Genomic DNA, 27,434 nt, shown 5'->3' with positions numbered 1-27,434 from the left:
CGCGGCTCTCGGCTAAGAAGGTGCGGCCGAAGCGCGGGAGGTAGGAGGAGCTCGGCATCTGCCTAGAGTGGCCCGGTCGGGGGGAGTAGTGGTGGGGGTTGTCACTTCCCGCGGTGTCCCGTCCCCTCTTCTGCAAGGCCTGAAGCCATCTGTCTTGTCAGCCTTCCCCAGACGTCCCCCGATCTCGACCGGTCCGCGGTGGAGTGACAGGAGCTGCAACTGGGTAGACGGGGGGGCAGCGCCTGCCCGGAGGGAGGTAGGGACAGCCCAGCGATCAGAACCTTCTGTCTGGTGTTAGGGCCGTCAGAACGTTTCCCAAGGCAGGCCCAGTCCTCTTCCGTGGGTCACCGGTAAGGGTAGGCGGGAGGGTCCACCCCGCCCGAATCCATTCATTCCCTTAACTCCTGCTAGGAGCTGGTAGGCAGGTAGGGTGCTGAGGAGGCAGGATTCCCCTACCTGGATGCTGGCAGCCTGGTGGAATCCGTTATGTCGTTTAGCAGATATTGGTGGAGCACCTCCCAGAGAGGACAGACTTATGACTTGATTGTCAGGAGAGACGTGGGGACTCAACGCTAATGTGTCGTAGAGATTTACACATCTAGCATAATCAAATTCAGTTTGTTTTTGCCTAACGTTCCAGGCCCCTGAGAACTGAACTGACCTCTCTCTCCTTGCTACCATTTCTCTTCACTCTCCTCCCCCTGTATCAAACTCTTTGCAGTTCATGAATTCAACAGATCGTTGCCTAGCATTTATTATAAGTTGGGTACCAGATAGCCCAAAGAAAATACAAGGTAAATAAATGTATATCTAACTGATATGCTGAACTTCACTAACAGATAATTGAGCGAATAGGAACATAGGATCTGATACCCTGGAACCACACTGCCCTGCTACTTCAGAACAGTTCCTTACACTGCTTGTGGCTGATTCCTCACTATAAGGAAAAGCTGACAGTAGATTGTATTATATAGTATTGCTGTAAGGATTAAATGGGCTAAAGATTTAAAAGCAGTTAGCATAGCGTTGGGCACATAAGCTTTCAATGAATGTTATGCACTGCAAATGATTATAAGCTGTGACAGGTGTCACTGTGGCAACCATGTGTGACAACATGGAGTGAGGTGGGGGAAAGAGCCCATGTGAAGGAGTAGGGGAAACTTCTATAAGATTATTGTACTATGTATTTGGAATGAATAGATTTCTGTCATTGGGTTCTATAGGGAGGTGTGAGTGTGTGTGTGTGTGTGTGACTGTGTCTGTGTGTGAGTGTGTGTATGTGTGTGCGAGTGTGTGTGTGAGTGTGTGTGTGCGAGTGTGTGTGTGAGAGTGTGTGTGTGTGTGAGTGTGTGTGTGTGTGAGTGCGTGTGTTCTCATCTGTTGGCCAGATGAGAATGTTGGGTATTCTATTCTATCACTATTGGCCTTCTTGAGACAGGGTCTCTCAGGAGCTTGCAAATTTTCAAGTAGTCTGGCGAGCCATCAAGTTTCAGCAATCCTCCTGTCTCTATCTCCCCTCCCCATCCTCGGCACTGGGGATGTGCCTCCACACCTAGCTTTTTTTTTTTTTTTTTTTAAACATGGGTGCTGGCTGTCTAAACTCAGGTCCCTGTCCTTTTCAGTAAGCACACTTACCCTTATTCACCAAGCTGTTTCCCCAGACCCAGATTATTCAGTTTTGATTTTGAACCAGAATATACTGTTTGCCCTAATAAACATTCATGCCTGTAAGACCCAGCCTTTCTCTGCAGGCAGCTTAGAGAGCTCTTATGGACTCAGAATAGAAAAAAAGGTGGCCTTTCTCTCTCCTGAATGTACAAGGATATATATATCTTTTATCTCCTTATTTCAATCATTTTGCAGCATTTGCTGACTGTCCCATAAGCTGATCAGGTGACAGCTGGAGTCCTGAGGCCACTCGAGGAGATAAGCTCCCTGTGTTTGGGGAGCATATATTTGTGTGGCAGTTGGTCTTCATGTTTTTCTCCAATTTCAGTAAAAACCATGTGCGTGCATGCTTGTGTGGTGTGTGATATGTCTTGTGTGTCATGTGCTTTGCACTGGGACATACTGTGGAACAAGTATACTTGTAACCAGATTGTATTTGGAGACTTTCCTCATACCTGACATCCTCTTGTACACCGTGGAAAAAATGACATAAAATGGCAGTAGCTGTCTAATTATACTTAGATGCTTTTGGTTTTCCACAGATACAAAATTAGATGAACCTATGCCCTTTATCACTGTGGAGATCTTGGAGAATCACCTGATCACAGAGTTCACATGTGTTCTATCTAAGAGGCAGCTGTTGGACAACAAAATGCTCTCTCACTTGTGAAGTTTTTAAACAACTTATTTAGCTACGGGTCCAAATTGAAGGAAGATATAAAAATCATATGGAGAGGAGATCGGTACTTTGTTTGCAGTTGTGCAAAGTCTCCAAGTAAATCACAGAGAAGAGGAGCTGTAGTGAGGCCAGAGGTGTGGGAAGGCCTGAGTGGGCTCACACACGAGTTCCTCATCTGTGGACATGTTTCCAGATCGGTCCTCACTCCCCTAAAGACAAACCCGAAACCTTAAAACAGGTCAAGTGATGGAGGAGTCAGATGACGATTTCAAAGAACTCTGTGCCAGCTTTTTCCAAAGGGTGAGAAGAAATGCGACCAAAGAAGCATCAGGAGAGAGAACGAGGCAGAAGGCCTCTGGCCACACTCAGAACCGAGGCAAACGGAAAGAAGGCCGCCAAGTTGTCGCCAGGAGCAAAGCTCTTCAAGGCCCTTCAGAGAAGAAACCTCGATTAGGCAGCCAGACTCCTAGGACTACAAAGCAAGGGGCACCCAAGTCTCAAGAAGGGAGCCCAGCTCTCCCTGCGAATGGGAAGGGAGATGTTCTTGCTCCTACCCCAGATCAGCCAGTGTTGTGTGAGAGAGCACAGAGCATTCAGACAGGTAACCAGGCAGGACCCACTGCCAGATTTGGTTCCAGAAAGGAACCAAACTGATCAATGCTGTTGTTAACCAGGGCTCAGAAAATCTACTATGAAAGCAGATAGCTGGGTGTGGTGGTGCACTCATCTAGTCCTAGCACTTGGGAGGCAGAAGCAGGGGAATCTCTGGGAGTTTGAGGCCAGCTTAGTGTCTGCATACTGAGTGTCGGATAGCCATGGCTATGTAGAGAGAGATCCTATCTCAAAAGCATAAAAAGGCCAGACAGCAAATATTTTGTTGTTGTTACAGTTCACATATTTATGCTGCAACAACAACTGACTCTCTGTATCTATGCGATTCCAGCTCTGTCAGAAGGTAAACACTTGATAAAAGAATCTGTGCTTAATATGTCCAGACCTTTTTTCTCGTTTTAATTCCCTAATAACACCTTGTAGCAACTATTTATATAGCTTTTACTTTATATTGGATATCACATTATTATATAGCTGAATTAAAGTACACTAGATATACACAGGTTAAATGTAGATAGTTAGTAATTTTCAGGGACACCGAGAACTGATCTCCCCTAGATACAAAGGGTCAACTGTTTCTAATGGCAGCTGTATGTAGTGAGGAAGCAGCCCAGGATGATGTGGAGGTGAATGGGGGCAGCCGTGTGCTGATGAAACTTAATTTACAGAAATAAGCCTAGCCCTACAACCAGTTTGCCCAGCCCTTTGTGTGTTCCCATGAGTGTGTTTAGAGCTTTGTGCTCCGTGAGCTTTTTGTAACTGTTTATGTAGTTGACAGTAGTCACGTCAGCATAAAAACAATGGCACCTTTAGTATATGTGTGAATTGATTTTAAGGTATGTACATTGGAGTGGTCCAGCCAGTTTGGTTAGACTGAGGAAGCTTTCAGAGGATGGGCTGAAAGCTTCCTCAGCTCTCTGTATGCTTGATCTAACCCTTCACACAGAACTGAAAACCAGACTTGCATGTAAGATGGGCTCTGCAGGCTCCTGGTTTCTGTTTCCTTACCTTCTCTTCCTTACTGTAAAAACATTTCTAGTGTGGGTGCAGGGTCTTTCATCAATGGCCTTAAAGTCTGAGCTCCTGGAGACTCTGACGGACTCTACAGCCCTGCCCAGGCACGCTGGCCATTCAGCTCTCTTTCTGCAGCCGGTGAAAGGTCTCAGTGATTTGCACATGCAAACCTGCACAGTTAGCCTGTAGCTTCATGGGCTCCTAGACCTCCACTAAAGGCTGTAGGTGTATCTCAGGTTAAAACATGGGTCTAGGAAGAGATAAACATTTGTCATTAGTATTTCTTTATTAACAACGTTATTGAGATACTGCTCATTACATAATTTTAAAGTATACAGTTGAGTGTGTTTAGTACATTCAGCATTATGAATCCATCACCACCACTACATGACTCGAGACCATCTTCGTCACCCCCAGCAGAACCCCAAGCTCAGCAGCAGGCACTGCATCCAGTATCCTTCTGCCATTGTGTGTTTGCATAGCCACAGTGAGTGGATGAACAGGTCCTAGTCACACAAGTCAGGTCAAACCTGGGCTGACTAGTAAAGAACTTTTGGAAATTTGAGTCTAAGCTATACAACAAAACTTGTGAATATTTTCTTCCTTGTCAGAGAGTGCTCCCAATGGCGACTCCCAGCCTCTTCCTTCCTGTTTCACGACAACTGGTGTACCAAGTCCCAGAGTCTCAGAGCTGGTTCTGCAACGGATGAAGCAGTTCAAGAGAGCAGACCCTGAGCGCCTGAGACACGCCTCAGGAGAATGCCCGCGAAAGACTGCACTGGGAGACAGTGTCCCAAGGAGCCCTCCCGAGGAGATAGTGGGAGAAAACGGTATGGTGAGCATGCTCTACCCTCTAAGATAAGTTACATTGTGTAGGAGAGGCAGTGCAAGAAGCTGCTTCCTTCATTTATTATTATTTATTTCTGTATACAGCTTTTCTGTCTGCTCTTTACCTCCCCACCTCATTGGAGCTAGCCAAAGAATGGAGTGTCCCTATAAAAACTATTTATGTTTTATTTTTAATTCTGTGTACATTATGTATCTGTGTGGGTATGTACATGGGAGCGTGGATGTCTGTGGAGGCTGGGAGAGGGTGCTGGATCCCCTTGAGCTGGAGTTGCAGGCAATTGTGAGCTGTTTGACATGGGTCCTGGAAACCAAACTCTGGTCCCCTGCAAGAGCACTGTACACTGAGAACCACCGAGCTGCCTCTTTACTCCTGGTTTCTTACTGGACTTCCTCACACGGCCTTGTTCTTCTTTTCCTTTCTCCCTTTTCATTCCCCTCCACACTGCTTATCATGAAGCTGAGCTCTTATAGAGAGTTGGGTTGGTGTTTGTGTGTGTGTTTGTGTGTTTGTTTGTGTGTTTTAAACCACAGTAAGGACTGAGGAAATTGCTTAGTGAGCAAAGTGTTTTCTGTGCAAGCATGAGAATTTGAGTTTAAATCCCCAGCATCTATAGCTGGGCATGGTGGTACACACGGTGATTCTAACCCTGGAGAGACAGACGGAACAGATATCCTGCATATCAGATATTTACATTATGATACATAACAGTGGGAAAATTACAGTTATGAAATAACAACAAAATTATTTTATGGTTGGGGGTCACCACAATATGAGGGACTGTATTAAAGAGTCACAGCATTAGGAAAGTTAAAAGCTGAACTGATCTGGGCTAAACATCTTGGCAACCATTCTTTTTTTTTTTTTTTTTTTTTTTTTGGTTTTTCGAGACAGGGTTTTTCTGTGTAGCCCTGGCTGTCCTGGAACTCACTCTGTAGACCAGGGTGGCCTCGAACTCAGAAATCCGCCTGCCTCTACCTCCCGAGTGCTGGGATTAAAGGTGTGCGCCACCACGCCTGGCTTTTAAAATTTTTTTTATTAGATATTTTCTTTATTTACATTTCAAATGCTATCCCAAAGTCCCCTATCTCCCCCCCCCCCGCCCTGCTCCCCTACCCACTCACTCCCACTTCTTGGCCCTGGCATTCCCCTGTACTGGGGCATATAAAGTTTGCAAGACCAAGGGGCCTCTCTTCCCAATGATGGCTGACTAGGCCACCTTCTGCTACATATGCAGCTAGAGACACGAGCTCTGGGGGTACTGGTTAGTTCATATTGTTGTTCAACCTATAGGGTTGCAGACCTCTTCAGCTCCTTGGGTGCTTTCTCTAGCTCCTCCATTGGGGGCCCTGTGTTCCATCTTATAGGTGACTGTGAGCATCCACTTCTGTATTTGCCAGGCACTGGCAAAGCCTCACAGGAGACAGCTATATCAGGGTCCTTTCAGCATAATCTTGCTGGCATATGCAATAGTGTCTGTGTTTGGTGGCTGATTATGGGATGTACCCCCGGATGGGGCAGTCTCTGGATGCTTTCTCTCATCTTAGCTCCAAACTTTGTTTCTGTAACTCCTTCCATGAGTGTTTTGTTCCCTATTCTAAGGAGGAATGAAGTATCCACGCATTAGTCTTCCTTCTTGATTTTCTTGTGTTTTGCAAATTGTATCTTGGGTATTCTAGGTTTCTGGGCTAATATCCACTTATCAGTGAGTGCATATCAAGTGACTTCTTTTGTGATTGGGTTACCTCACTCAGGATGATATCCTCCAGATACATCCATTTGCAGCAACCATTCTTAAAATGGTCTGTGTGTGCCTAGAGGGTATAATGACCCTGTAAGCAATAAGGATCTTCCTCTCGGAATGTGTACAAAAGGAAGAGAGGGGTTTTGGGTACAGGGCTTTCCACACAAGCCTGAGAACCCACATAAGACTGAGCAGGTATGAAGAGCCCCCTGTAATCCCAGGGGAGACAGATACAGGAGATCTCTAGGGCCAACTGGCATTTAGTGACATTTAGCAGGATTGATGCGCTCCAGATTCAGAAGAGACCTTGCCCAGTGAGTTAAGTGGAAAGTGATCAACAAAGACGCTTGTGTTTGTGTTAGTTAGGGTTTTCCTTTTGTGAACAGACACCATGACCAAGGCAAGTCTTGTAAAGGACATTTTTTTTTTTTTGGTTTTTCAAGACAGGGTTTCTGTATAGCCCTGGCTGTCCTGGAACTCACTTTGTAGATCAGGCTGGCCTTGAACTCAGAAATCCGCCTGCCTCTGCCTCCCGAGTGCTGGGATTAAAGGTGTGTGCCACCACGCTCGCTAAAGGACAACATTTAATTGGAGCTGGCTTACAGGTTCAGAGGTTCAGTCCATTATCATCAAGGTGGGAGCATAGTGGCATCTAGGCAGGCATGGCGTAGGAGGAGCTGAGAGTTCTACATCTTCTCTGGAGGCTGCTAGCAGAATATTGGCTTCTAGGCAGCTAGGATAAGGGTGTTAAAGCCCACACCCACAGGGACACGCCTAGTCCAACAAGGTTACACCTCCTAATAGTGGCACTCACTGTGCCAAGCATATACAAACCATCACTACACCCAGTATCAACCTGTGGCCTACACACACACACACACACACACACACACACACACACACACGTACATACATATGTCCTGGGTTTGAGCTCCAATACCACAAAAGAAATAAGGCACCAAAATGAAGTTGTGCTGTTTTTTGAGCTCATGACAAGGGTTATAGACGGAAGTAATATTTGAGAACTTGGGAGTTATAAAGTCCCCATGGCAGGCACATCCTGTGTGTATCCTGAGTCTGTTCAGAGAGCCAGAACTACTCTGTCCTTTGGGCTGATGCTGACTCTTGATTGCCAAAGGCATTTTACACTTGTCCTGACTTAGTAGGAGGTCAGCATTAGAAGAGGCTAAGCTAGAGATGCAGAGTCCCAGGCTGGGCTCCATAAAGCTTTCCAGGTATTGTGTGTGTACACTGACATGTGGAAAGAGCTGTTCTCAGAGTCTTCCCTGCCCAGTGCTCACTCTGCCTACTCAGCGCCTGTGAGCGGGCTGCAGAGGGCTGCTGGTTTTAGTTTGCCTGTGCGCTTCCCAGTGACCATGATGCAAGAGCTATAGACATGACAGAGCAGCATAAGATGGTGGAGGCTGTCTGTTCTCATGGCTCTTGGACGCTTCTCCACTCCGCAGAGTATAAACTGCATGCCACAGACAGTGATGCTGCAATGGCCCTGGCCTTACAGCAGGAGTTTAGAAGGGAGGAAGCATCCTCACACCATGACAGCCTGGAGGAGAAGGGGTTGTTCTTCTGTCAAATGTGTCAGAAAAATCTCTCAGCAATGAATATGACCCGGAGGGAGCAACATGTGAACAGGTAGGGGCAGCACTGTGGGCGTCTTGCTGTCTTGTACGGTGATAGCATCTTAGCATCATCAATGTACCAGCTTTTCCAAACAGCCCACTGAGGTGGAGCTCTCACGGTGGAGCCCGTCCACTTACAGGGTGCTAGGCCTCTGTGACCCTGTCACCACATCAGTTTTGGATTCCTTTTACACCTCCAAAGGGAACAGGGTACCCCTTGGAAGCCACTGTTGCACCACTCACTGCAGACCATGACTTCCCAACTGTCTGTCTGAGATGTGCACTCACATGTGTGGAGTCACATGGTATTTGTCCTTTTGTGTCCATCCTCCATGGAACAGTGTCCCCAGAGCTCATCTATATGTGTGTCAGTGTGGCATCTCCCTACCTCACTCTTTTTAATGGCTAAAATCAGAGCCCATTGAATGGATAGAATGCATACTCTTACTTGTATAGCCAGACACTTAGGTTCCAACTGTGTGGGTTTTGTGGTACAGCTGCTGTGAACATGTGTTTCATGTTTGAACACTTGCTTTCATTTTTCCGGGGTTTTATACTTAGTAGGATTGCTGGATTGTAAGGTAACTGTTGTTCTGTCCTGGATTTCTTTAGCCACTTTTGCCAACACAAACCTAAATTTAGTGTCTGAGGCTGATTGCTAGGAGACTTCAGGTAGTATGAGGGGGTCAGCTTTTAGGGAACATGTTTACATGTCGATGTAGATCCAGTATTTGCTATAGTTCTTGTTTCCTGAGAGTGTGGTTCTATGTTTACTGACTTCCTGCAGATGCCTAGATGAGGCAGAGAAGGCACAGAGACCTGCTCCACCTCGGATCCCTGATTGCCCAATATGTGGGAAACCGTTCCTCACCACCAAGAGCCGAATCAGTCACTTGAAGCAGTGTGCGGTGAGGATGGAAGTGGGTCCCCAACTCCTGCTTCAGGCTGTGAGGCTACAGACAGCTCAGCCAGAGGTGGATGGCAGCCCTCAGGTACCCAGGTAAGACAATGAATCAGACCACAGAATGGTGTTTCCACTCCACTTAGACATTCCTTAGACAGTTCTTATGGAGTTGGCAAGAACAAGCTCTCTGGGATTCTGACATGAGACATTCGGGGAAATTGGATGCAGTCGAGAAAGGATTTAGGAGCACGAGGAGTCTGCATGCAGATGGGGCCATCCATGCAGAGAGTTGCTACGCTTCCTTGAATCCTTCCTGAGATGTTGCAAGTTCATAATCCTGCAGCGGCCGCTCTAGCACATCCAAGAACTTGGTATTTGCTTTACTTTATGTCCTAGTTGTACATTGTGTTTCCACTTTAGGGTAGCTTCATTTTCATGCTAGTAATGTCAGCTTGTTGAGCACAGTTGAAAGAATTGACTAGGCAGAACTATATAGGAATGTATATTATTCTCTGAGAATCTTTTTTTTTTTTAAGATTTATTTATTTATTATATGTAAGTACACTGTAGCTGTCTTCAGACACTCCAGAAGAGGGCGCCAGATCTCATTACGGATGGTTGTGAACCACCATGTGGTTGCTGGGATTAGAACTCTGGACCTTCGGAAGAGCAGTCGGGTGCTCTTACCCACTGAGCCATCTCACCAGCCCCTGAGAATCTTATACAATGTTTTTTTCCTTCATATCCATCCCCCTTCCTCCCAAGAATGTATTTTTGTTGTTGTTGTTTTTTGTTTTTTGAGACAGGGTTTCTCTGTATAGCTTTGGCTGTCCTGGAACTCACTCTGTAGACCAGGCTGGCCTCGAACTCAGAAATCCACCTGCCTCTGCCTCCCGAGCGCTGAGATTAAAGGCGAGCACCACCACTGCCCGGCTAAGAATGTATTTTTTTTTTTATTAGGTAATTTCCTCAATTACATTTCCAATGCTATCCAAAAAGTCCCCAATACACTCCCCCCCCCAACCCCCCACCCACCCACCCCCACCCCTTGGCCCTGGCATTCCCCTATACTGGGGCATATAAAGTTGGCAAGTCCAATGGGCCTCTCTTTCCAGTGATGGCCTACTAGGCCATCTTTTGATACAAATACAGCTAGAGACAAGAGCTCTGGGTTACTGGTTAGTTCATAATAATGATCCACCTATGGGGTTGCAGTTCCCTTTAGCTCCTTGGGTACTTTCTCTAGCTCCTCCATTGGGGGCCCTGTGATCCAAGAATGTATTTTTTAATTTGTACAAATTAGTGCCTGTATATTAAACTAGGAGGTTCCCCTAAGAGCTGGGAAGTGGTCCTCAGCATGCAGATGCCAGGCGGGCAAGCAGCAAAGGATCAACTCTGTTCACTGTCCCTGATCTGAGAACAACTAAGTTGACTCCAGCTTTCAGGGAACAAAGTTAGCAGCAGCAGCAGCAGCACATGTGTGTGCTAACCACTACCTGTACATGGGTTTTAAGCCACTGGGCTGAGCCACAACTGAGGTCACAGAGGGCAGAGGAGGTTCTTCAAGCCAGGGAGTCTGTGTATACTTAAGACATCCATACTAACACTGTAGGGCAGGGCAGGAAGCCTTAAGGCCTTCAAATAGACATTTAGTCTATTGCTTGTCTCACAGATGAAACATGTATAGCTTTTTTTTGTTGTTGGGTTTTTTTTTTTTTTTTTTTTGTCTTTTTGAGACAGGGTTTCTCTGTATAGCCCTGGCTGTCCTGGAACTCACTTTGTAGACCAGGCTGGCCTCGAACTCAGAAATCCGCCTGCCTCTGCCTCCCGAGTGCTGGGATTAAAGGCGTGCGCCACCACACCCGGCGAAACATGTATACCTTAAAAATACCTCCAAAGATGGTGGGGAGAGAGTCCCATAAGGAAGGGACTTTGAATTTTCTCTCAGTGGGCTTTAAAGATTCCTCTACTAAGACCACACCTTGGCATTTGGGCTTCAGGATATTGAGGATTTCCTGGGCAGAGCACACACGCCGACCTGATTTGAGTGCCTCCTTGCCCACCTTCTCCTTACTTACTTACCTGCTTGCTTCCTCACTGCCCCAGTCCTGCCATGGCTCATCACACATGGCTCCTGGCTACTGACAGCTCCCCGCCTGTATTAGTCAGGGTTCTCTAGAGTCACAGAACTTATGGATAGTCTCTATATCGAATTTATTGATGATTTACAGTCTGTAGCCCAATTCCCAACAATGGTTCAGTCGCAGCTGTGAATGGAAGTCCAAGGATCTAGCAGTTACTCAGTCTTACACAGCAAGCAGGCGAAGGAGCAAGAGCCAGACTCCCTTCTTCCAATGTCCTTGTATGGTCTCTAGCAGAAGGTGTAGCCCAGATTAAAGGTGTGTTCCACCACACCTTTAATCCCAGATGACCTTGAACTCGGAGATTTAATCTTCTGGAATCCATAGCCACAATGCCTCAAGATCTCCATACCAAGATCCAGATCAGAAACTTCTATCTCCAAGCCCCCAGATTAGGGTCACTGGTGAGCCTCCCAATTCTGGATTGTAGTTCATTCAAATATAGTCAAGTTGGCAACCAGGAATAGCCACTACACCGCCCCCTCCCTCATACAGTTAGCTGAGTTAGGGATTGTTTACATCTTCAAAAGTGACACAAAAATATCTCCAACTTTCCCTGTCTTGCAGGGGAGTGTGAGCTTTTGTAGAAGCCTGAATGAAGACAACAGCTGCGGGGCAGGCTCTCAGAATTGCTTCCTACCACGCATCTATTTGTCCAGTTGCTGGGACTAACTCAGAAAATAGATCTTTCTTTCTTGCCAGAGAGCCCTTTACGTACACCTCTGTAAGGCAGTGGCAGGCCAGCTTAGGGAGGCTGGTTGGTGGTAACAGAGTCTGGGAGACCTTGTCTTTCAGCCTTATATAGAGGTGCTGCTGTAGTCTTCCTGGAGGAAGGAGAGGATCCTTTGTGGCCAGGACTGACTGCCTTGTAGTGGTTAGGGGTGGTTCTGAAGTTTCAGAACTTGTTGGCTACAGAGAGCCTACTTGGAGCTATAGACTACTAAGGTTTGGCCACATGTAGGTATACAGGTTCCACCGATGGCCAAGAAAGCACCTAGGCCCTCCGGTGTGTGCCTTGTGCTAAATGTCTAGGTTTGGAGGGAGTGAGCTCACAAGGAACCAGACCAGCACAGGGGAAGCCCAGGCAGTTGGGCAGTTGGTTCATTACAATGGTTCTGTCCCTCTTGTTTGTTGTAAGATTTCGTTCAAGAGAGGCCCAAATTCAGAGGCACTCACTGACCTTTCTCTATGTCTACCCTTTAGTTTCAGCAACCATGTTGGAGGTTTGAAACGGAAAGGAGCCACCACCAAGAGGGAGCCAAGGAGGAGGAAAGTCAATAAGCCTGAGGCTCCATCTGAAGATCTGTTGGTGGCCATGGCTCTTTCTCGCTCTGAGGTGGAGCACTGTCCAGTTGTGCCCCCACTCAGACTGGAAAATGCTTTTTCTGAGAAGATAAGGCTAGGAGCAGGTACATGTGGCTGAAGCCGGGGCCTGGGGAGGGCTTGGTGGCCAGTGCTGTCTGAGAGTTACCATGGCCACTCCTGGGATAAGCGGTCAGAGCCATTTCTGACTGAGTCACTTCTGTTTATCTCTAGAGAAGAAAAGTCGCAAGAAGAGACTCCTGGTGTGTCCCCCACAGTTGGTAACCCAAGACTCTGAGACCACAGGTAGACAGATTGAGGATCGTGTTGCCCAGCTTCTGTCAGAGGAAGCAGAACTGTCTTGCACCCCACCACTTGTTGCCAGCAAGATTTTTAAGGAAGAATTGGAACCTGCAGGCTGGCGAGCACAGCTGCCTGAAGGGAAGCGGAACTTTCTGTGGGAACTCAGCGCTCTCACAGGAGCCTGGGCTGAGGAGTCCTTCTACACAGTGGGACTGTTTCCTCCAATTGTGTCCCAATGCCCTACCAAGGTGAACCCTGCTCCTCCAAGTACATAAGTGGGTACTTATGGGCTTTGGGCAATCTAGAAATGCAACCAGATACCAGGGCTGAAAAGGAGGAATCTAGTGAGTGGGATATGGAGAAGCAACAGAGGCACATTATGTACCTTATTGTCTCTGTGGCAACTCTGTAGCACTTCTAAGAAAATGACTTTGGTTTCCAATTCAACACAGTCCTCATTTAAAATGCAAAGTCCAGGCTTAGCCGACCCTGCATAGATCCTAAATTCTGTCTGAGATAGAGCCTTGGAACCTACATCCTGCATACATACTACATACAACTGCTAGATGTAAGTTGATATTCACTTAAGTGGGCGACTGATTCCAGGGGACCCTTGTGATAACTGGCCCTCTGTACACTAAAGGGCATCAGGCAGACCTGAGCTATAACGGAAGCTGCCAACACAGTGAGGTTTCCCGGGCTGCCCCTGGTTGTGAGGGTAGCCCTGTCCTAGCTGTGAGTGTGTAGGGTGGTTTGGGAGATTATGTGTCGGTGACAGTAACCACACAGTCACTAGCTATTCAACTTCTTTCAGGAACCCCAGCTACCACTGGAGCTGCCCAAGCAAGGAGAGCCGAGTCCACGACGGCCACCTGCTTCCCAGAGCAGCCTTCCTGTGAGCCACAGCCCCAAGATCCGGCTGCTGTCCTCCAGCCAGAGGGAGCGTCAAGCCCTTCAGGACCTTGTGGACTTGGCAGTGGAAGGGCTGAGCTCTAGCCCACAGCCGGGGAGTCAGGGCGTACTCACAGGTGGGACACTGGGCAGGTTGTTGGGCCTGCCTCGTGGAATCTGAGGTCGGTGACACTAGAGCATGGTCCGCTGGGAGGCTCTGCTCTCCGTTCAGTGGAGAGGGTGCTTTAAGGCGCTCTTATACTTTGCCTTACTTAGCCTCAGGGATGAAGATGATGCAGAACATTTGTGTCTTTCACACTCATTCCTAAACGTTAGCCCAGGACAGAGCTTCCTAGGCTATTCTGGCTGTCTTATAATCCTCCTACTTCCCTGTGATGTAGATGGGTAAAAACAATTGGGGGAGAGTTGCTTTAAGTAAAGATGTCCTTAAATAACATGTGTACAGCCAAACCTAGAGTTGACACTGCCTACTTGGGAGATGATATCCTTTTGATCCTTCTCTTAGGGTTGGACTTGGTACCTAGCAGCCTTCCGCTGACAGGGTTTGTCCTGCCATGTAAGAAGACCCTGAAGAAGGACGACAGTGCCTCAGTAAGTACGAAGGCTGCTGGGCCACAGTGACTTGATGGTTCTGCCCTGGCTCAGTGGTGTTTGTCAGATGTATACCTTGACACACGTGGTGGAGCTGAGAGCCCCAGGACTTCTGTCTCTTTTCTTGGGTCATTGCCACAACTTCTTCTGCCATTGCTGTGCTTGGATACTTTAGGTTTCTTCAGTAGTCAGTTCTCAGAGCCTCTCCAAGTGACTGCCTCATCCAGGCTTCTGGTTTTTTGGGTTGGTTTTTTTTCTTTTAGATTTATTTATTTATTATATGTAAGTACACTGTAGCTGTCTTCAGACACTCCAGAAGAGGGAGTCAGATCTCGTTACGGATGGTTGTGAGCCACCATGTGGTTGCTGGGATTTGAACTCCGGACCTTCGGAAGAACAGTCGGGTGCTCTTACCCACTGAGCCATCTCACCAGCCCCGAGTTGTTTTTTTGTTTGTTTGTTTTTTGTTTTGTTTTTTTTTCAAGACAGGGTTTTTCTAAGTAGCTCTGGCTGTCCTGGAACTCACTCTGTAGACCAGACTGGCCTCGAACTCAGAAATCCACCTGCCTCCACCTTCCAAGTGCTGGGATTAAAGGTGTGTGCCACCACAGCCTGGCTGTTTTTTTGTTTGTTTGTTTGTTTGTTTTAAAGATTTATTTATTTTATTTATATGAGTACATTTTAGCTGTCTTCAGACACACCAGAAGAGGGCATCGGATCCCATTACAGATGGTTGTGAGCCACCATGTGTTTGCTGGGAATTGATCTCAGGACCTTCGGAAGAGCAGCCAGTGCTCTTAACCACTCTGGTTTGCGTACTTGTTTCTTAGTGATTTTCTTCACTCACTAAGGACTCACTGTGCCCCTTCTGTATGTGGATCATGGGGTGAGCTCTAGCTACCAATCCAGTGTACAGTGTGACCTTGAAAGATGGGTATTTCATAAAGTTGGTGTCGTTCCATAAGGACCCTCTTATGCAAAGGGCCATTTGGTGATGTTCTTGCATGTAGCTTGGAAGTGCTGGGTTCCTGAACATCTCAGGCTCCGAGTCCTGGCATGCAGAGCATAGGAGGTGGGAGGGTGTCTTTATCCACCACTGCCCCTCTCCATAGGCCGGGGGATACACTGTAAGAGAGAACCTGGGAAAGGAAATAGCATTTGCCATTCTGGCTCGATGATTGATGTCTTCAATGTAACCCAGAGGTATAACCTTGTGCCTCTGTGTACATCCTGGAGAGGAAAGCTTAGTCCTGGCTCTTGGTCTGCCCAGTCATGAGAAGTTAGCAAAGTGTTGGAGGGAGCTCACAAATCTCTTCCTCCTCCTCTTACAGCTCTCTCTTGGGTTATTGGTGACAGACTTTGGGGCCATGGTCAATAATCCACACCTGAGTGATGTCCAGTTCCAGCTTGACAGTGGAGAGGTGCTTTATGCACACAAGTTTGTTCTTTATGCGAGATGCCCACTTCTTATTCAGTATGTAAGTACGCAGGGCTGGGAGCCCACCACCTCCCCTCCCCCTCCCTTTGCTTTTCTCCTTCCTCCATTTGTATTTGCATCACTGTGAGCCTCCTGATCACCTACCGTCTCTTTGTATTGGAGCATCAAGTTTTTGATTTAGTCTCACTTTATAGGCTTGAGCCACCACACAGGAATCCAGCACACGGCTTGGTCTGCGTCAGGAAGTCCCAGACACAAGAGTGTGTGACAGACACAAGAGTGTCCGATCTTTTAGTACTGCAGGGTGATATTATCATCTGCAAATGTATTGGGCCATATTCATGTCTATCTTGGAGTTGTGTGTAACTGGACTTTTATCTACTTTGTGAGTTCTTTCTTTCACCCTTCCACCCCCCTAACACTGGGTAGGAGAGAAAAAAGGATAGAGGGAAAAGAGGGTGACAATATCGTTAGACTACTTCCTACTGATTGGGGCAAGTTTGATCTTCTCTGTCAGCATGTCTCATTTCTTCTTTCCATAACTTCACACACGACTCTCTGACAAACCACAACCACCAGCCGGCCAGCCCCTCGTATTGTGACTTTAGCATGTATAGATCCTCTAAAAAGTCCTCAGCATTCCAAACGCCACTGCAGAACACAAGGCAAATCACAGCCAGCTGCTGTGGACAGTCTGAAGCAGCCCCACACCCCACAGCTGGGATTAAAACAAAAACATCCTTATATTTCTGTGTTTTAAAGAAACCAAAATTCTCACTATACTCATGCAACGCATAGACCCGAGTCAGCTATGCTTCGAGTCCATGACGCCTCTGTCAGGTGGAAGCTGACCTTAAACATCCGTCCTAATAGGATCTTGTAAACAAACGTCCAGACCACAGAATCTGGCCAAGACTGCTTCCCACCCCTCAGGATCTCAGGCTGTCTGAGAGGCTAAAGCCAGACTCTGTTTCTCCACTCTCAGGTCATTACTGAAAGCTTTTCTGCTGAAGAGGATGGGGATCTGACCCAGCGTGTCCTGCTGAGTGATGTGAGCTCAGAGGCTGCCCATGCATTTCTGAACTACCTCTACACGGCAGACACTGACATGCCTCCCAGCCTGGTTCCGGATCTGCGTTCCCTGGCCCTAAGGTGGGATTGTACTTTCCGTCTACTCCACAGCCTTTAGAGCTGGTGACATGGACTGGGAGATTGGTATCTCAAGGCAGGTTGTGCCGCCTAAAGGCCAGGGCTAAGCCCGCCAAAACTTGTTTATATCTTTTAGTCGCAGATTTACACCAGCAGCCCTGAATGGTATGTGGTAGTTGGCTAGAGTGGACGCTTGCAGAGTGCTGAGAGCTGGGTGGGGGATTTCACTTGGCATGGTGGGATGGTAGCCCGTGGCCCCAGTGTCCTGAGACAGACACCTCATGCAGCCCCTCGACTGCCCCCCCCAGAGTTACCCCACATCAGCACGGCACCCTTCCTCTTCCTCACTCTTCCCAGGATGTGCGCATCCTTGTGCCTCTTTGAAAAGCTCAGTGATGGTGGTTTGTGATACACCAACTGGGTTTCAGAGCCTTCTGATAGGTGGTCAGCCAGGCCCGCCAACAGTTTTTTCTGCTGTGGTTTTTCTCAGGTACAGTGTCTTGAGGGACTCTCAGGGCAGCATGCGCTGCCTGGTTTTGTAACCCTACCAGCTCCTGTGATTGCCAGCTGAGTCTGACACACCTTCAGTCTGTTAGCACCAAAGTTAAAGCACCATGGGTGCTGGCCAGAGTGATGACCAAGTCCATTCTGGGACAAGGGGAAAGGCCACAGGGGACATCCTTGTTTCTCTTCCTGAGCTCTGCTCTGGCCACCTGTTCCCTGTGTAAGCAGTGATGACCCGTGTCTCCCTCCCAGCGCAGGTTTGGTGTGAGTGACCTTGTTCAGCTGTGTGAACAAGTGCCCGCCGTGGTGGACTTAGAGGGAGAACAGCCAGAAGAGACCAGTGAGGACTGTGAAAGCCGAGCAGAGACTTTCCAGGAACTCCTGAGGTCGGTGTGGGTAGACAATGAGGGGGAAGTAGACACTCTGCTGAAACCTGAGGTCTGTGAAGAAGAGAGAGAAAGAGTGAATGAAGCAGAAATGGAAGAGATATACGAGTTTGCTGCTACGCAGAGGAAGCTTCTCCAGGGGGGTAGAGCAGCAGACCCAGATGGGAGCACTAACCCGCACAGGGAGGACAGTGCAGTTTCTGAGCCTTCCCTGGCAGGTGTCCAGAGTAACAAACAGCTAGAAAATACAGAGCACATGGAGTCATCTGGGTTAGAAAAAGAAGAGGCACTAGCCAGCTGGGGACACAAAGGACATTCCACTCTGCTGCAGGACCAGTGCCCAGACTGGGCAGGGAAAGCAGAGGCCCAGGATGCACTGAGGGAGGCAACTGACCACCCCAGCTTCTGCAGCCGCCACAGGAGGGGGGAAGAGTGCTCGCCTTTGCACCCAAACAAGGCCCATGGCTGCAAACAGCTCCTTCCATCAAATCCAAGAGTGTCATCTGAACTGTCACAAATAACAGTTGATCATGAAGAGCAGAGTGACCATGTCAGAGAGAGGCAGGCAGACATGGCCCAGGCACCTACTCCACACCCCTGCAGCCTTGTGTCACAGTCTTCTGTGGATGGAAGTCCCAGCCAGTCATGGCTTCACCTATACCACACAAGTCATTTGTCCCCCTCAGTGTCCCAGTCACACAGTAGCATTTCCAGGGTGGCATCCCCAAGATCACTGTCTCCAGCTACACCAACTAAGCAGAGGAGAGGCAGTAACATTGTCACATTACAGAAAGATGCTGGCCACCACAGAGGCCGACAAAGTAGCCCCATAGCAGGACACAGAAATAGGGGCATCCTGATTTCCCCAGCAAAGTCTCCACCCATTGACCTCACACAGTCAGTACCTGAGCCCCTGAGCCCCAGGGCCCAGGATCCTCTGCATCACGTGAAAAAGGAGGATGAGGTCATCCTGTTACTGGACTCAGATGAGGAGCTGGAGCACACCAAGACAGAGTCAGTTTCTAAAGATTCCCCAGAGGGAAGGAAAGTTCTAGAAGTTAGCCCCAGGTCCTCTGAACTGTTTTCAGTCATTGATGTTGAAGAAGATCACGAACATTTCCAAAGCCCACTGAAGAGAGAGGCCGAGCTACAGCACGGGGAGGAAGGACAGCTGGGAAACCAGTCTGCACTGGGCCGCAGAGACATCCCCTGGCTGCTCTGCAGCCAGAAAACCAGCCTGGATGAGGACAGTGCTACAGACACCTCTTGGCTGGTGCCTGCCACTCCAGGGGTCAGCAAGAGTCGTGATTGCTCATCACAGACCCAAATCAAAAGCCTTAAGACCAGGACTCCTTCAGATGAGACTGCTCAGCAAACACCCAGACCTAACTTAGAAGGCAGGACCATGCTGGAAGCAGCCCAGCAGTTCTCTGTGATCATGCCACACACCCAGCCTACTCTAGGAGCCTTTGACAGTGGAAGACAGGCCTACAGAAGCCCTTCCCATCCCTGCCCCAGGCACCACAGACTCTCTTCTTCACAGCCATCATGTCCTGGCCCTGATTTTACCAGGTGGTCCCAGAAATCTTCCGCACCTAGACCATGCCTGCCAAATCTGCCTACAGCTGATGACGTGGTAGAAGTTGGGGACAGTGATGATGAGCAGGAGGTGGCTTCCCATCAAGGAGACAGCAACCCCGTGCTAGATGGTGACCCCCCAGGTCCCATGGGTGACTACTGTTGGAATGAGCCTCTCTCACCAATTCCAATTGACCACTTGAATCTGGAGCGGACCGGCCCCCTGACCACAAGCAGTCCCAGCAGTCAGGTCCTGGAGGCTCTGCACAGTGATGACTGCCACTCCCCGGAACTTGGTACCACCCCCATCCGAGGAAGCTGTGGTGCTCTGAGAGAGTCTCAAGAACAGTCCTCACAGGCTGGCTCTCCAGAGAGCAGCAAACTGAGTGTTCTTAGCCAGGCTCTGTGGGACGACTGGAATGAGGAGGAAGGACAGTCTCCAGAGGCTCCACCTGTGGCTCAAATGCTGAGCACCAGAACCCGGAAGCCAGACAGGCCAGAGACACCAAGTGAGTGGCTGTGAGGCCTGAGAGAGGTCTTGACCTATACTGTGGAGGTGGGGGTGGAAAGATGAAGAGCTTACTCATCTGGGCAAGACCCTGCCTTTGGTCTCCCCTCCTCCTCCCCCTCCTATAAAGTAGGAGACTTGGCTGTCTCCCTAGGATATACTAGTAAGTATATAAGCAGCACGTCAGCCTTTCCTAAGCCTGCCTGGATCTCCAGGCACCCATCTATTCAGAGTCCCTTTCAGTGAACCCTGACTCAGCACCTAGAGGTTAGAGCTGTCAGCAGACATCACCTTAAGACGCGCACAGTGAAGCTCCTTGAAAGTTAAGTACATGTGTTAAAGCTCTGGCTCAGTGGTAGAGTACTTTCCTAGCATACGCAAGGTCCTTAAATTCAATCCCTGCACCACATGAACACAGAAGTTCAATACACACACCCAGGTGTGCTAACATGCGCATGTAACTCTCGCACGCAGGAGGTGGAGGCAGGGGGAGCACAGGGCCAAGGTCACTGGCAGCAGTGAGTGTAGCTGTGAGTTTCATGCAAACACGTGCTGTCTTTAAAAATAGTTGACTGGCCGGGCGTGGTGGCGCACGCCTTTAATCCCAGCACTCGGGAGGCAGAGGCAGGCGGATTTCTGAGTTCGAGGCCAGCCTGGTCTACAAAGTGAGTGCCAGGACAGCCAGGGCTATACAGAGAAACCCTGTCTCGAAAAACCTAAAAAAAAAAAAAAAAAAAAAAATAGTTGACTGTACTGACTGGCACATGCCTTTTAATCCCAGCACTCTGGAGGCAGAGGCAGAGGCAGGCATATTTCTGTTAATTCAGGGCCAGCCTGGTCTTCAGAGTGAGTTCTAGGACACCCATGCCTACTCAGAGAAACCCTACCCCCACCCAAATTAAGTATAGAATTACCATAATCAGTCTAGGTAGGGTGATGTACATCTGTAATCCCAGAACAGGACATAGAAGCAGGAATATCAAGAGTTCAGATCAACCTAAAGTACATGGCATGACAAAACTTTATCTAAAGAAAAAGAAAGGAAGGAAGACAACAGAACATGTATAGGGAGGAAGTGCAGTCCGTAAAGTGCAAGCATGAGGGCTGGCGTCCAATCTCCAGACCCCACATTAGAAGCTGGGCCTGGTCACACACGGTTGTGATCACCACACGGGGAGGTGAAGACAGGGACATCCATGGGGCTCACTGGGCAGCCAGCGTTGGAGCTTCTCATGATTGTACACACACTCATACACACAACACAAGTAACACCACAGAACCCAGAAACTCCAGTTTCACCCAAACTAGTTGAAAACTGGGATTCAAATAGATAATCATTCATTCCTAAGAGCACCAGTCACAGCAGCCAGAAGATGAAAACACCCAACACAGTGGGACGTTGCAGATTGACACGTGCTGCCTGTGTAAGACTTAAGTGTGACTTAAGGTCACAGGAGCTAATCACACTGCTCACTCATTTCTTTCCATAAAATACATAAAATAAAGAGGGCTGCAACACAGACTGGAGCTTTCCCAAGGTGGAGGCGAGGCAGACTGCTCACCACATACAAGGTTCTCTTTGGATTCAGAACTAGGTTGCCCAGTAATGTAAACACCATGTGGTAGTTAGTTCACTTTCAACTTTTTACTTCAATCTCTTGTTTTTTAAAGAAATGGGACAGTGTACCGTGTACAACACAGTGAGTACTTAGCATGCATGGTGGACTCCACCCAGCATCCAGACACAGCTCAAGCGAGGAAGGTGTGGGGGAGTGTGACCCCTGGCCCCACCCCAGATAGAAGGATGTTACTTCCCATTCATTCCAGTCTTTCAGAAAAGTGCAAAAGCCACAGCCCCCTGGCAGGGAGGACAGGACACCAGCTCTACTGGACCACCATGCGGTCACAGCCATGCTGAAAGGGAGTGAAAGCAGCCACCTGCTGCTTCCTTCTCAAATCCCCAAGGGCACTGGGCCGCTGACAGTGGTTTGAGAACCCCAGCACCCCACTGAATCTGCATTTCTCCCAGAACCAGGCAATACTCAGAACCACTGCAGGAGACTGAAGCAGACTTCCAGGCTTTCCAGGCAAACACTGAAAAATGACAGGAGGCGTGTTCAGCCTCTGCAGATAAAAGGAGAGGAGGGGGCTGGCTAGCTCTTCCCATCAGTCTTTTTTTTCTTAGGGCTTTGTTGTTGTTTTGAGGCAGGGTCTCCCTCCGCGTTCCAGGCTAGTATGAATTTATAGGAAGTCCCAAGTCTCAGCTTCCAAAGTCCCGGAGTTACAAATGTGAGCTTCAACCCCCAGCTTGTGGTTATAGCAGGTGGAGTTTTGTTGTGTGTTTGGCTCAGGCTTTCCTAGACATTGAGGAAATTCTTTTGCCTAAACTCAAGTTTTGAACCAGTAGACCTGGCATCTCCATTAATCTTTTGTTTTTCCAGACAGCTCTGACTGTCCTGGAACACTTTCTGTAGGCCAGGCTGGCCTTGGATTTAGGTATCCCCTGCCTCTGGCTCCTGAGTGCTGGGATTAAAAGGCGTGCGCCACTACTGCCCTGCACGCCCTTCCCCCACCCCAAGCATTTTTAAGAGGATATACATACAATGTATAATCTTTTGCAACTGACTTCTTAGTACAAGATTTCAAGATTCACCTCTTTCCTTCTTTATTTTATCTAAATACTGTATCCATTCATCCATTAGTAGACAATTGGGTTGGGTTGTGGTAATTAATCCTGTTTTGTGTGGACATAAATTTCACTTCTGATACAATTAGGTCCAGGATTGAGGGTCATGCTGTAACTGTGGTTAGTGTTTTGAGGAACTACCACACTTTCCCCACAAGATACTGCTTCATATTAGGTCCCTACCAAGACGTGTGTGAGGTGAAAGTTCCAGTCCCCCCACCCCCCACTCCTGCCAACACATCTCATGTTTCCGGTCTCGTGGCTATAAAGTGTTACTGTAGTGTGTTTGGTACCTGACGGCTCCTGCTGAGTGCCTTTTATATATCTTTTATGTAGTTTAGTGGCCATTTGGAGAAATGCTTGCCCTGTCCTCTGTTTATTTATAATTATATTGTTTTTTTTCTTTCATTTACTTATTGTGTGTGTGCATGTGCGTATGCCACAGTGTACAAGCAGAGGTCAGGAGACAGCAGTGGGCGTTGGTTCTCCCCTTTCCCTGTGTGGTTCCCAGGAACTGAACTGAAGTTATCAGCCTTGGGGGTTGGCACCACTGCTCACTCACTTACATCTCCCTAGCTTACATTGTCTTTATTGTTGAGATAGGAAATTGAGATGAGTATGCTAGCTTGAGAATTCTCAGGGCTGCCAGTTGTCTCCGCTGTCACTACACGTCAGAATAGGAGCCTGCTCACTGGCATTACTGTTGTGTACATGGTGTGGTTCTTGATAACTGCTGTATATTGCATTCCAACGGGAAGGAACAGCTCAAACGGTGAAGGTGGTCTCCTTGGGCATAGTGTTGGTTACCGTCTGTCCTTTTCTTTTCTTTTTTTTTTTTTTTTTTGGCTTTTCGAGACAGGGTTTTTCTGTGTAGTCGTGGCTGTCCTGGAACTCACTCTGTAGCCCAGGCTGGCCTCGAACTCAGAAATCCGCCTGCCTCTGCCTCCCGAGTGCTGGGATTAAAGGCGTGCGCCACCACGCCCGGCCCCGTCTGTCCTTTTCATTGGTGACACTTCCAGGGCAAGAGGTGGTAGCAGACCCATGCCTCTTACACCAAGTCATGTGCTTCTCATGTTTTATCCAGAAGGTGCTAACCAGAAAAAGAACTTGCCTCCCAAAGTGCCTATAACTCCAATGCCAAGGTATTCGATCATGGAGACCCCGGTGCTGAAGAAAGAACTGGACAGGTTGGTAGTGTTTCTCCAGACTTCCTTTTAGGTGGGCTCCTGTGATGAATAATGAGGCCCAGGAAGCAGAATGACCCAGCACCTGGTCCTTCAGGGCTGGGAGTTGCAGCTGGCCCTTAGCTTGGGAGGGAAGTTCTGCAGTTTGATCTGCCCAGGCTTGAGTAGGGTAAGTGGCTGGGCTTTTCCTAACTCTTACCAGATGTGTGCTCCAGAAAGCTAGCAAACAAGACGCTTGTAGGTTAGGTCTTCCTGCTCCATGATGGTAGAAGTGGAACCCTAGCCGTGCCAGCCAAGTAAGGAGACTTCATTTTGTAAAGCAGTGTGAAAACTGTCCCATCCCAAGCAGTGCTGCTCCTCAGTCTCCGGTACTCAGTGAAGTCAGTGCTCTCACTGTCCCCAGGACACTGTGGCGACATCTCTGGCACGGGTAGCCTTTAGGGAGGCTTAGTTGGCATGTGGCCACATGGTTGGTTTTGCATGCCCGAGAGAGTCAGGCTTGTAAGATTTCCATCCACTCAAGCCCGTTACTCGGCAGCAGAGTGTGGTGACGGGGCTGCACTGTTGGACGCTGAAGTTCATCTGTTTCCACACACAGGTTTGGAGTCCGTGCTCTGCCCAAACGCCAGATGGTTCTAAAACTGAAGGAGATTTTCCAGTACACTCACCAGACTCTGGAGTCAGACTCTGAGGATGAAATCCAGTCCTCCCAGATACCCGCAGAGGTACCTTGTAGCCAGGCATCTACCACTGAGACCTGCAACCCTTCAAGGTCAGGAAGTTACACCCAGCTCATGGCCACTGCAGGTCTTAGGACTCAAAGATCCAAGGGCCCTACTAAAAGCAAGAGTCTTCAGCATCAAGAGAAGCAGCTCAGTGAAAGTATTTCTCACCCAAGCAGGTTGCCAGCTGGGGAGCCTTCACATCCTGATGGTGACGCCCAGCTCCCAGCATCCCAGGAATCCATGGCTACCTCTGTGGACGGCAGTGACAACTCCTTTAGCTCTAAAAGGTAATGGAGGCAGCGGGGTCAGTCACATCATGTGTCCTTTGAGTGGTGGGTCTGAGAGGGCTTTAGGGAAGCATAATGGCCAGTGTCCAAAAGTACATTGATGTCTGGGCTTCTCTAGGAAGCCCACATGGCTTAAACGTCCATTCCCTGAGTCTCCACTACAGCCTAAGGAGCCCTGTAGTTTCCTTATATGCCTGAGCTTTCTGGAAGGGGCTGGAGGAAGCAGGTCCCACCTATACTGGCCTGGACAGGGAACCAGGAACCACAGAGACCTTAGAATACCATCAAAGAGTCCTGTCACATGTCAGGCCCAACAAAACCATGAAAATAGTCATTCCCTCAGAGGGCTCCGGTCTTGGGGGCTGCAGAGAAGGGGTCACATAACATCCTTGTTCTTTTCAGCTCCTCTGCTGAGTTTGGAGCTGCTTTTGAGTGTTCAGGTGAAGATGAGGACGAGGAGGTCGGGGTCACTGCATCACAGGCAGCAATCCAGGCCGCAGACACAGAGGAGGCAGTGAGGCGCTATATCCGTTCTAAGCCTGCCCTGCACAGGCAGGTCCTGAGGTACCAGCCTGTGGAGTTGGCCGAGCTGCAGGCTGAGCTGAAGCAGAATGGTATCCCTGTGGCCATGGGCAAGCTGTTGGACATCCTGGACACTCAGTGCGTCACCTTCACCACTGCTGCAGCCCGAAAGGAGAAGCTCAAACACAAGAGACGGCAGCCCTCAGGCCGAAAGAAAAAGGATCAGAAATGACAGAAATGGCCTCCACCCAGTAGACCTGCCAGAGGGCCTGGGCACCTAGCATAAGTCAGGCCTCCACAGTATGTCATAGGATATGGGCCTATGTCTGTGTAAAGGACAAGAACTCCAGCGTACTTTCCTGCACTCCAGCTCCATGTGTCCCCCTTGGACTCAGAGCACACCCTCCCCTCTCAGTCAGTGCCAGTTTTCCCCCTTTGGCCCAACCAGGGTCCCCATCCTGTGTGTTCCTGAAAGGCAGTGGGCCACACCAGCGACCCGAACAAGACCCGAGCCTTCTTCACTTGCCTCTCTGTGTCCAGCACACCCAAGCACAGCTGCCCTATAGTATATTCTGGGACAGGCAACTGGGTCCAGCCTTCTCAGCATTGAAACCAGCCCAGCCGCCATGGTAGACCAGACACCGACGGACGGCCTGCACCCTGTGCCTGTCCATATACTTGCCACTATCACCAGCGTCCTACAAGTAGGGCTCAGCACAGCTATGAAGACCCTCAAAGTAAGCATGTTGTTTGTGGGCTCCACCCATTTGTGTTAAGCCTCTTTGACCCAGTGTGGACTCTGGGACCAGAAAAAAAACAGAAGTTTGGGTTTTCACAGTCTGTGAATGACCTTGTGTCATTTAAATACAGTGAAGTTGTTTTATATAATGTGAAATAAAAACAAAGAAGACTTTATTTAAAAATAATAAATAAATAAATAAATAAATAAACTAGAACTCCTCTCTGGGAAAACCACAGGGAACACACAGTGAGCTTGGGCCCCCTGTTCTGCTGCCCACCAACACCTTTGCGCGTGTTCTTATTTTGGGGTGCCAGGACTGCTTACTGTCCACTGACCAACGGTTCCGCGAGAACATTGTCTCTGTGTTCATCACACTAGTGGGGTCCTCACTGGCACTAACTGCTGCTGCTGCTGCTGCTGCTACTGCTGCTGCTCAGGGAAGCAGGCCAGGGACAGTCTCAGTCAACTGGAGTGTCACAAGTGCCAGGCTGGGCCTGTTGGACCTGCTGAGTCAGCTTGCCTTGTTAACACCGACCTAGATCTGTGTGTCCAGGCTATGTGGAAAGAAAGGTCAGCCAGCCATTCTTTTAAGAGCTAGAGTGCAGCTTGGTGATAGAGCACCTGCCTCGTATACCTAAGGCTCTGGGTTAAGTTTCTAGCACTACAACAAGAAAGCTATGACATCAAGAACAGATTCCTGGGAAAGAGTTATGAGGTGATCTCGGAGGCCAGCAGTGCTTAGGGAGGTGAGAACACAGCTTGGTGTTTGTGGAATGTGTCCTGGTGGTGGTCAACCAGAGAGAAACCATTCCTGCGTTTGATGGCCAGGCAGGCAGTTGGAAGCCAAGTGCCATGGGTAGTCCAATGATAGATTTCTGAACCCCTTATCACTTACTCACTTATTTTAAAACAGCCAGTTGCTGCCTCTGGAGGAGGGTAGGTTAAAATGAACGTAGGCAATGAAGGTGTGGCCACCATCCAGAGCAGCGGCCAGTAAGCAGGGACCTTCTCACAACACACCCTGGCTCCAGCATCACAGCACTGGGCCAGCTGATTGAAATCAGGGTGCATGGCTGCCTCACCCTTCGGCGATGCTGAAGCTACATGAGCACTGGGACTACTCATTGATTAAAGTGAGGAGGAGTCCTCTTCCAGAAACCACACTGCCCTCATATGGTTAGCACAAGAAGTTCTTAGCCCCAACACGGAATGTGTGCTGAACACAATTACATCATACATATCACCAGATGTGGTCTGGGTAATGTGACCAGACCTCTAGCCTGTTCACTTCTGTGGTCCAGCCCTTGCCATGGCCTAGGCTTGTCTGTGTTGAACCACAGCCAGCTTGGATAAACAACCACTAGCTCAGGC

The 27,434-nt window shown here is 48.8% G+C and overlaps 1 protein-coding gene across 7 annotated transcripts; it reads left to right on the top strand.

Annotated features, from left to right (window-relative positions):
* Nucleotides 1-26,224, top strand: Slx4 (SLX4 structure-specific endonuclease subunit). Of its 7 annotated transcripts, XM_029470758.2 has the most exons (16): nucleotides 1-40; nucleotides 2,211-2,948; nucleotides 4,585-4,803; nucleotides 8,031-8,214; nucleotides 8,989-9,201; nucleotides 12,450-12,655; nucleotides 12,783-13,099; nucleotides 13,666-13,879; nucleotides 14,269-14,354; nucleotides 15,686-15,832; nucleotides 16,778-16,944; nucleotides 17,703-19,918; nucleotides 23,688-23,790; nucleotides 24,386-24,559; nucleotides 24,689-24,799; nucleotides 25,202-26,224. In XM_029470758.2, the coding sequence occupies exons 2-16, from the start codon at nucleotides 2,594-2,596 to the stop codon at nucleotides 25,551-25,553; spliced, it is 5,064 nt and encodes a 1,687-aa protein (XP_029326618.1). In that variant the 5' UTR covers nucleotides 1-40; nucleotides 2,211-2,593; the 3' UTR covers nucleotides 25,554-26,224. The 7 variants fall into 7 exon arrangements, with proteins under 7 accessions (XP_029326618.1, XP_029326616.1, XP_021041280.1 ...); XM_029470756.2 differs by having other exon boundaries at nucleotides 23,691-23,790; nucleotides 24,386-24,799; XM_021185621.3 differs by having other exon boundaries at nucleotides 24,386-24,799.
* Nucleotides 26,225-27,434: the final 1,210 nt, after the last annotated feature.

This window comes from Mus caroli, unplaced genomic scaffold (assembly GCF_978045245.1).
Source record: "Mus caroli unplaced genomic scaffold, Mus_caroli_1 scaffold_17, whole genome shotgun sequence".
NCBI classification, from domain to species: Eukaryota; Metazoa; Chordata; class Mammalia; order Rodentia; family Muridae; genus Mus; species Mus caroli.
The sequence above is the reverse complement of the archived record's forward strand: the minus strand, read 5'-3'. Positions and strand labels throughout refer to the sequence as shown.

Bases quoted from the DNA above. Each gene is read 5' to 3' on its own strand.
- Slx4 (XM_021185621.3), top strand. From the start codon at position 2,594: ATGGAGGAGTCAGATGACGATTTCAAAGAACTCTGTGCCAGCTTTTTC. The intron at 13,880-14,268 runs GTGGGACACTGG...TCCTTCTCTTAG, and splicing joins GAGTCAGGGCGTACTCACAG to GGTTGGACTTGGTACCTAGC. The intron at 14,355-15,685 runs GTAAGTACGAAG...CTCCTCTTACAG, and splicing joins AGAAGGACGACAGTGCCTCA to CTCTCTCTTGGGTTATTGGT.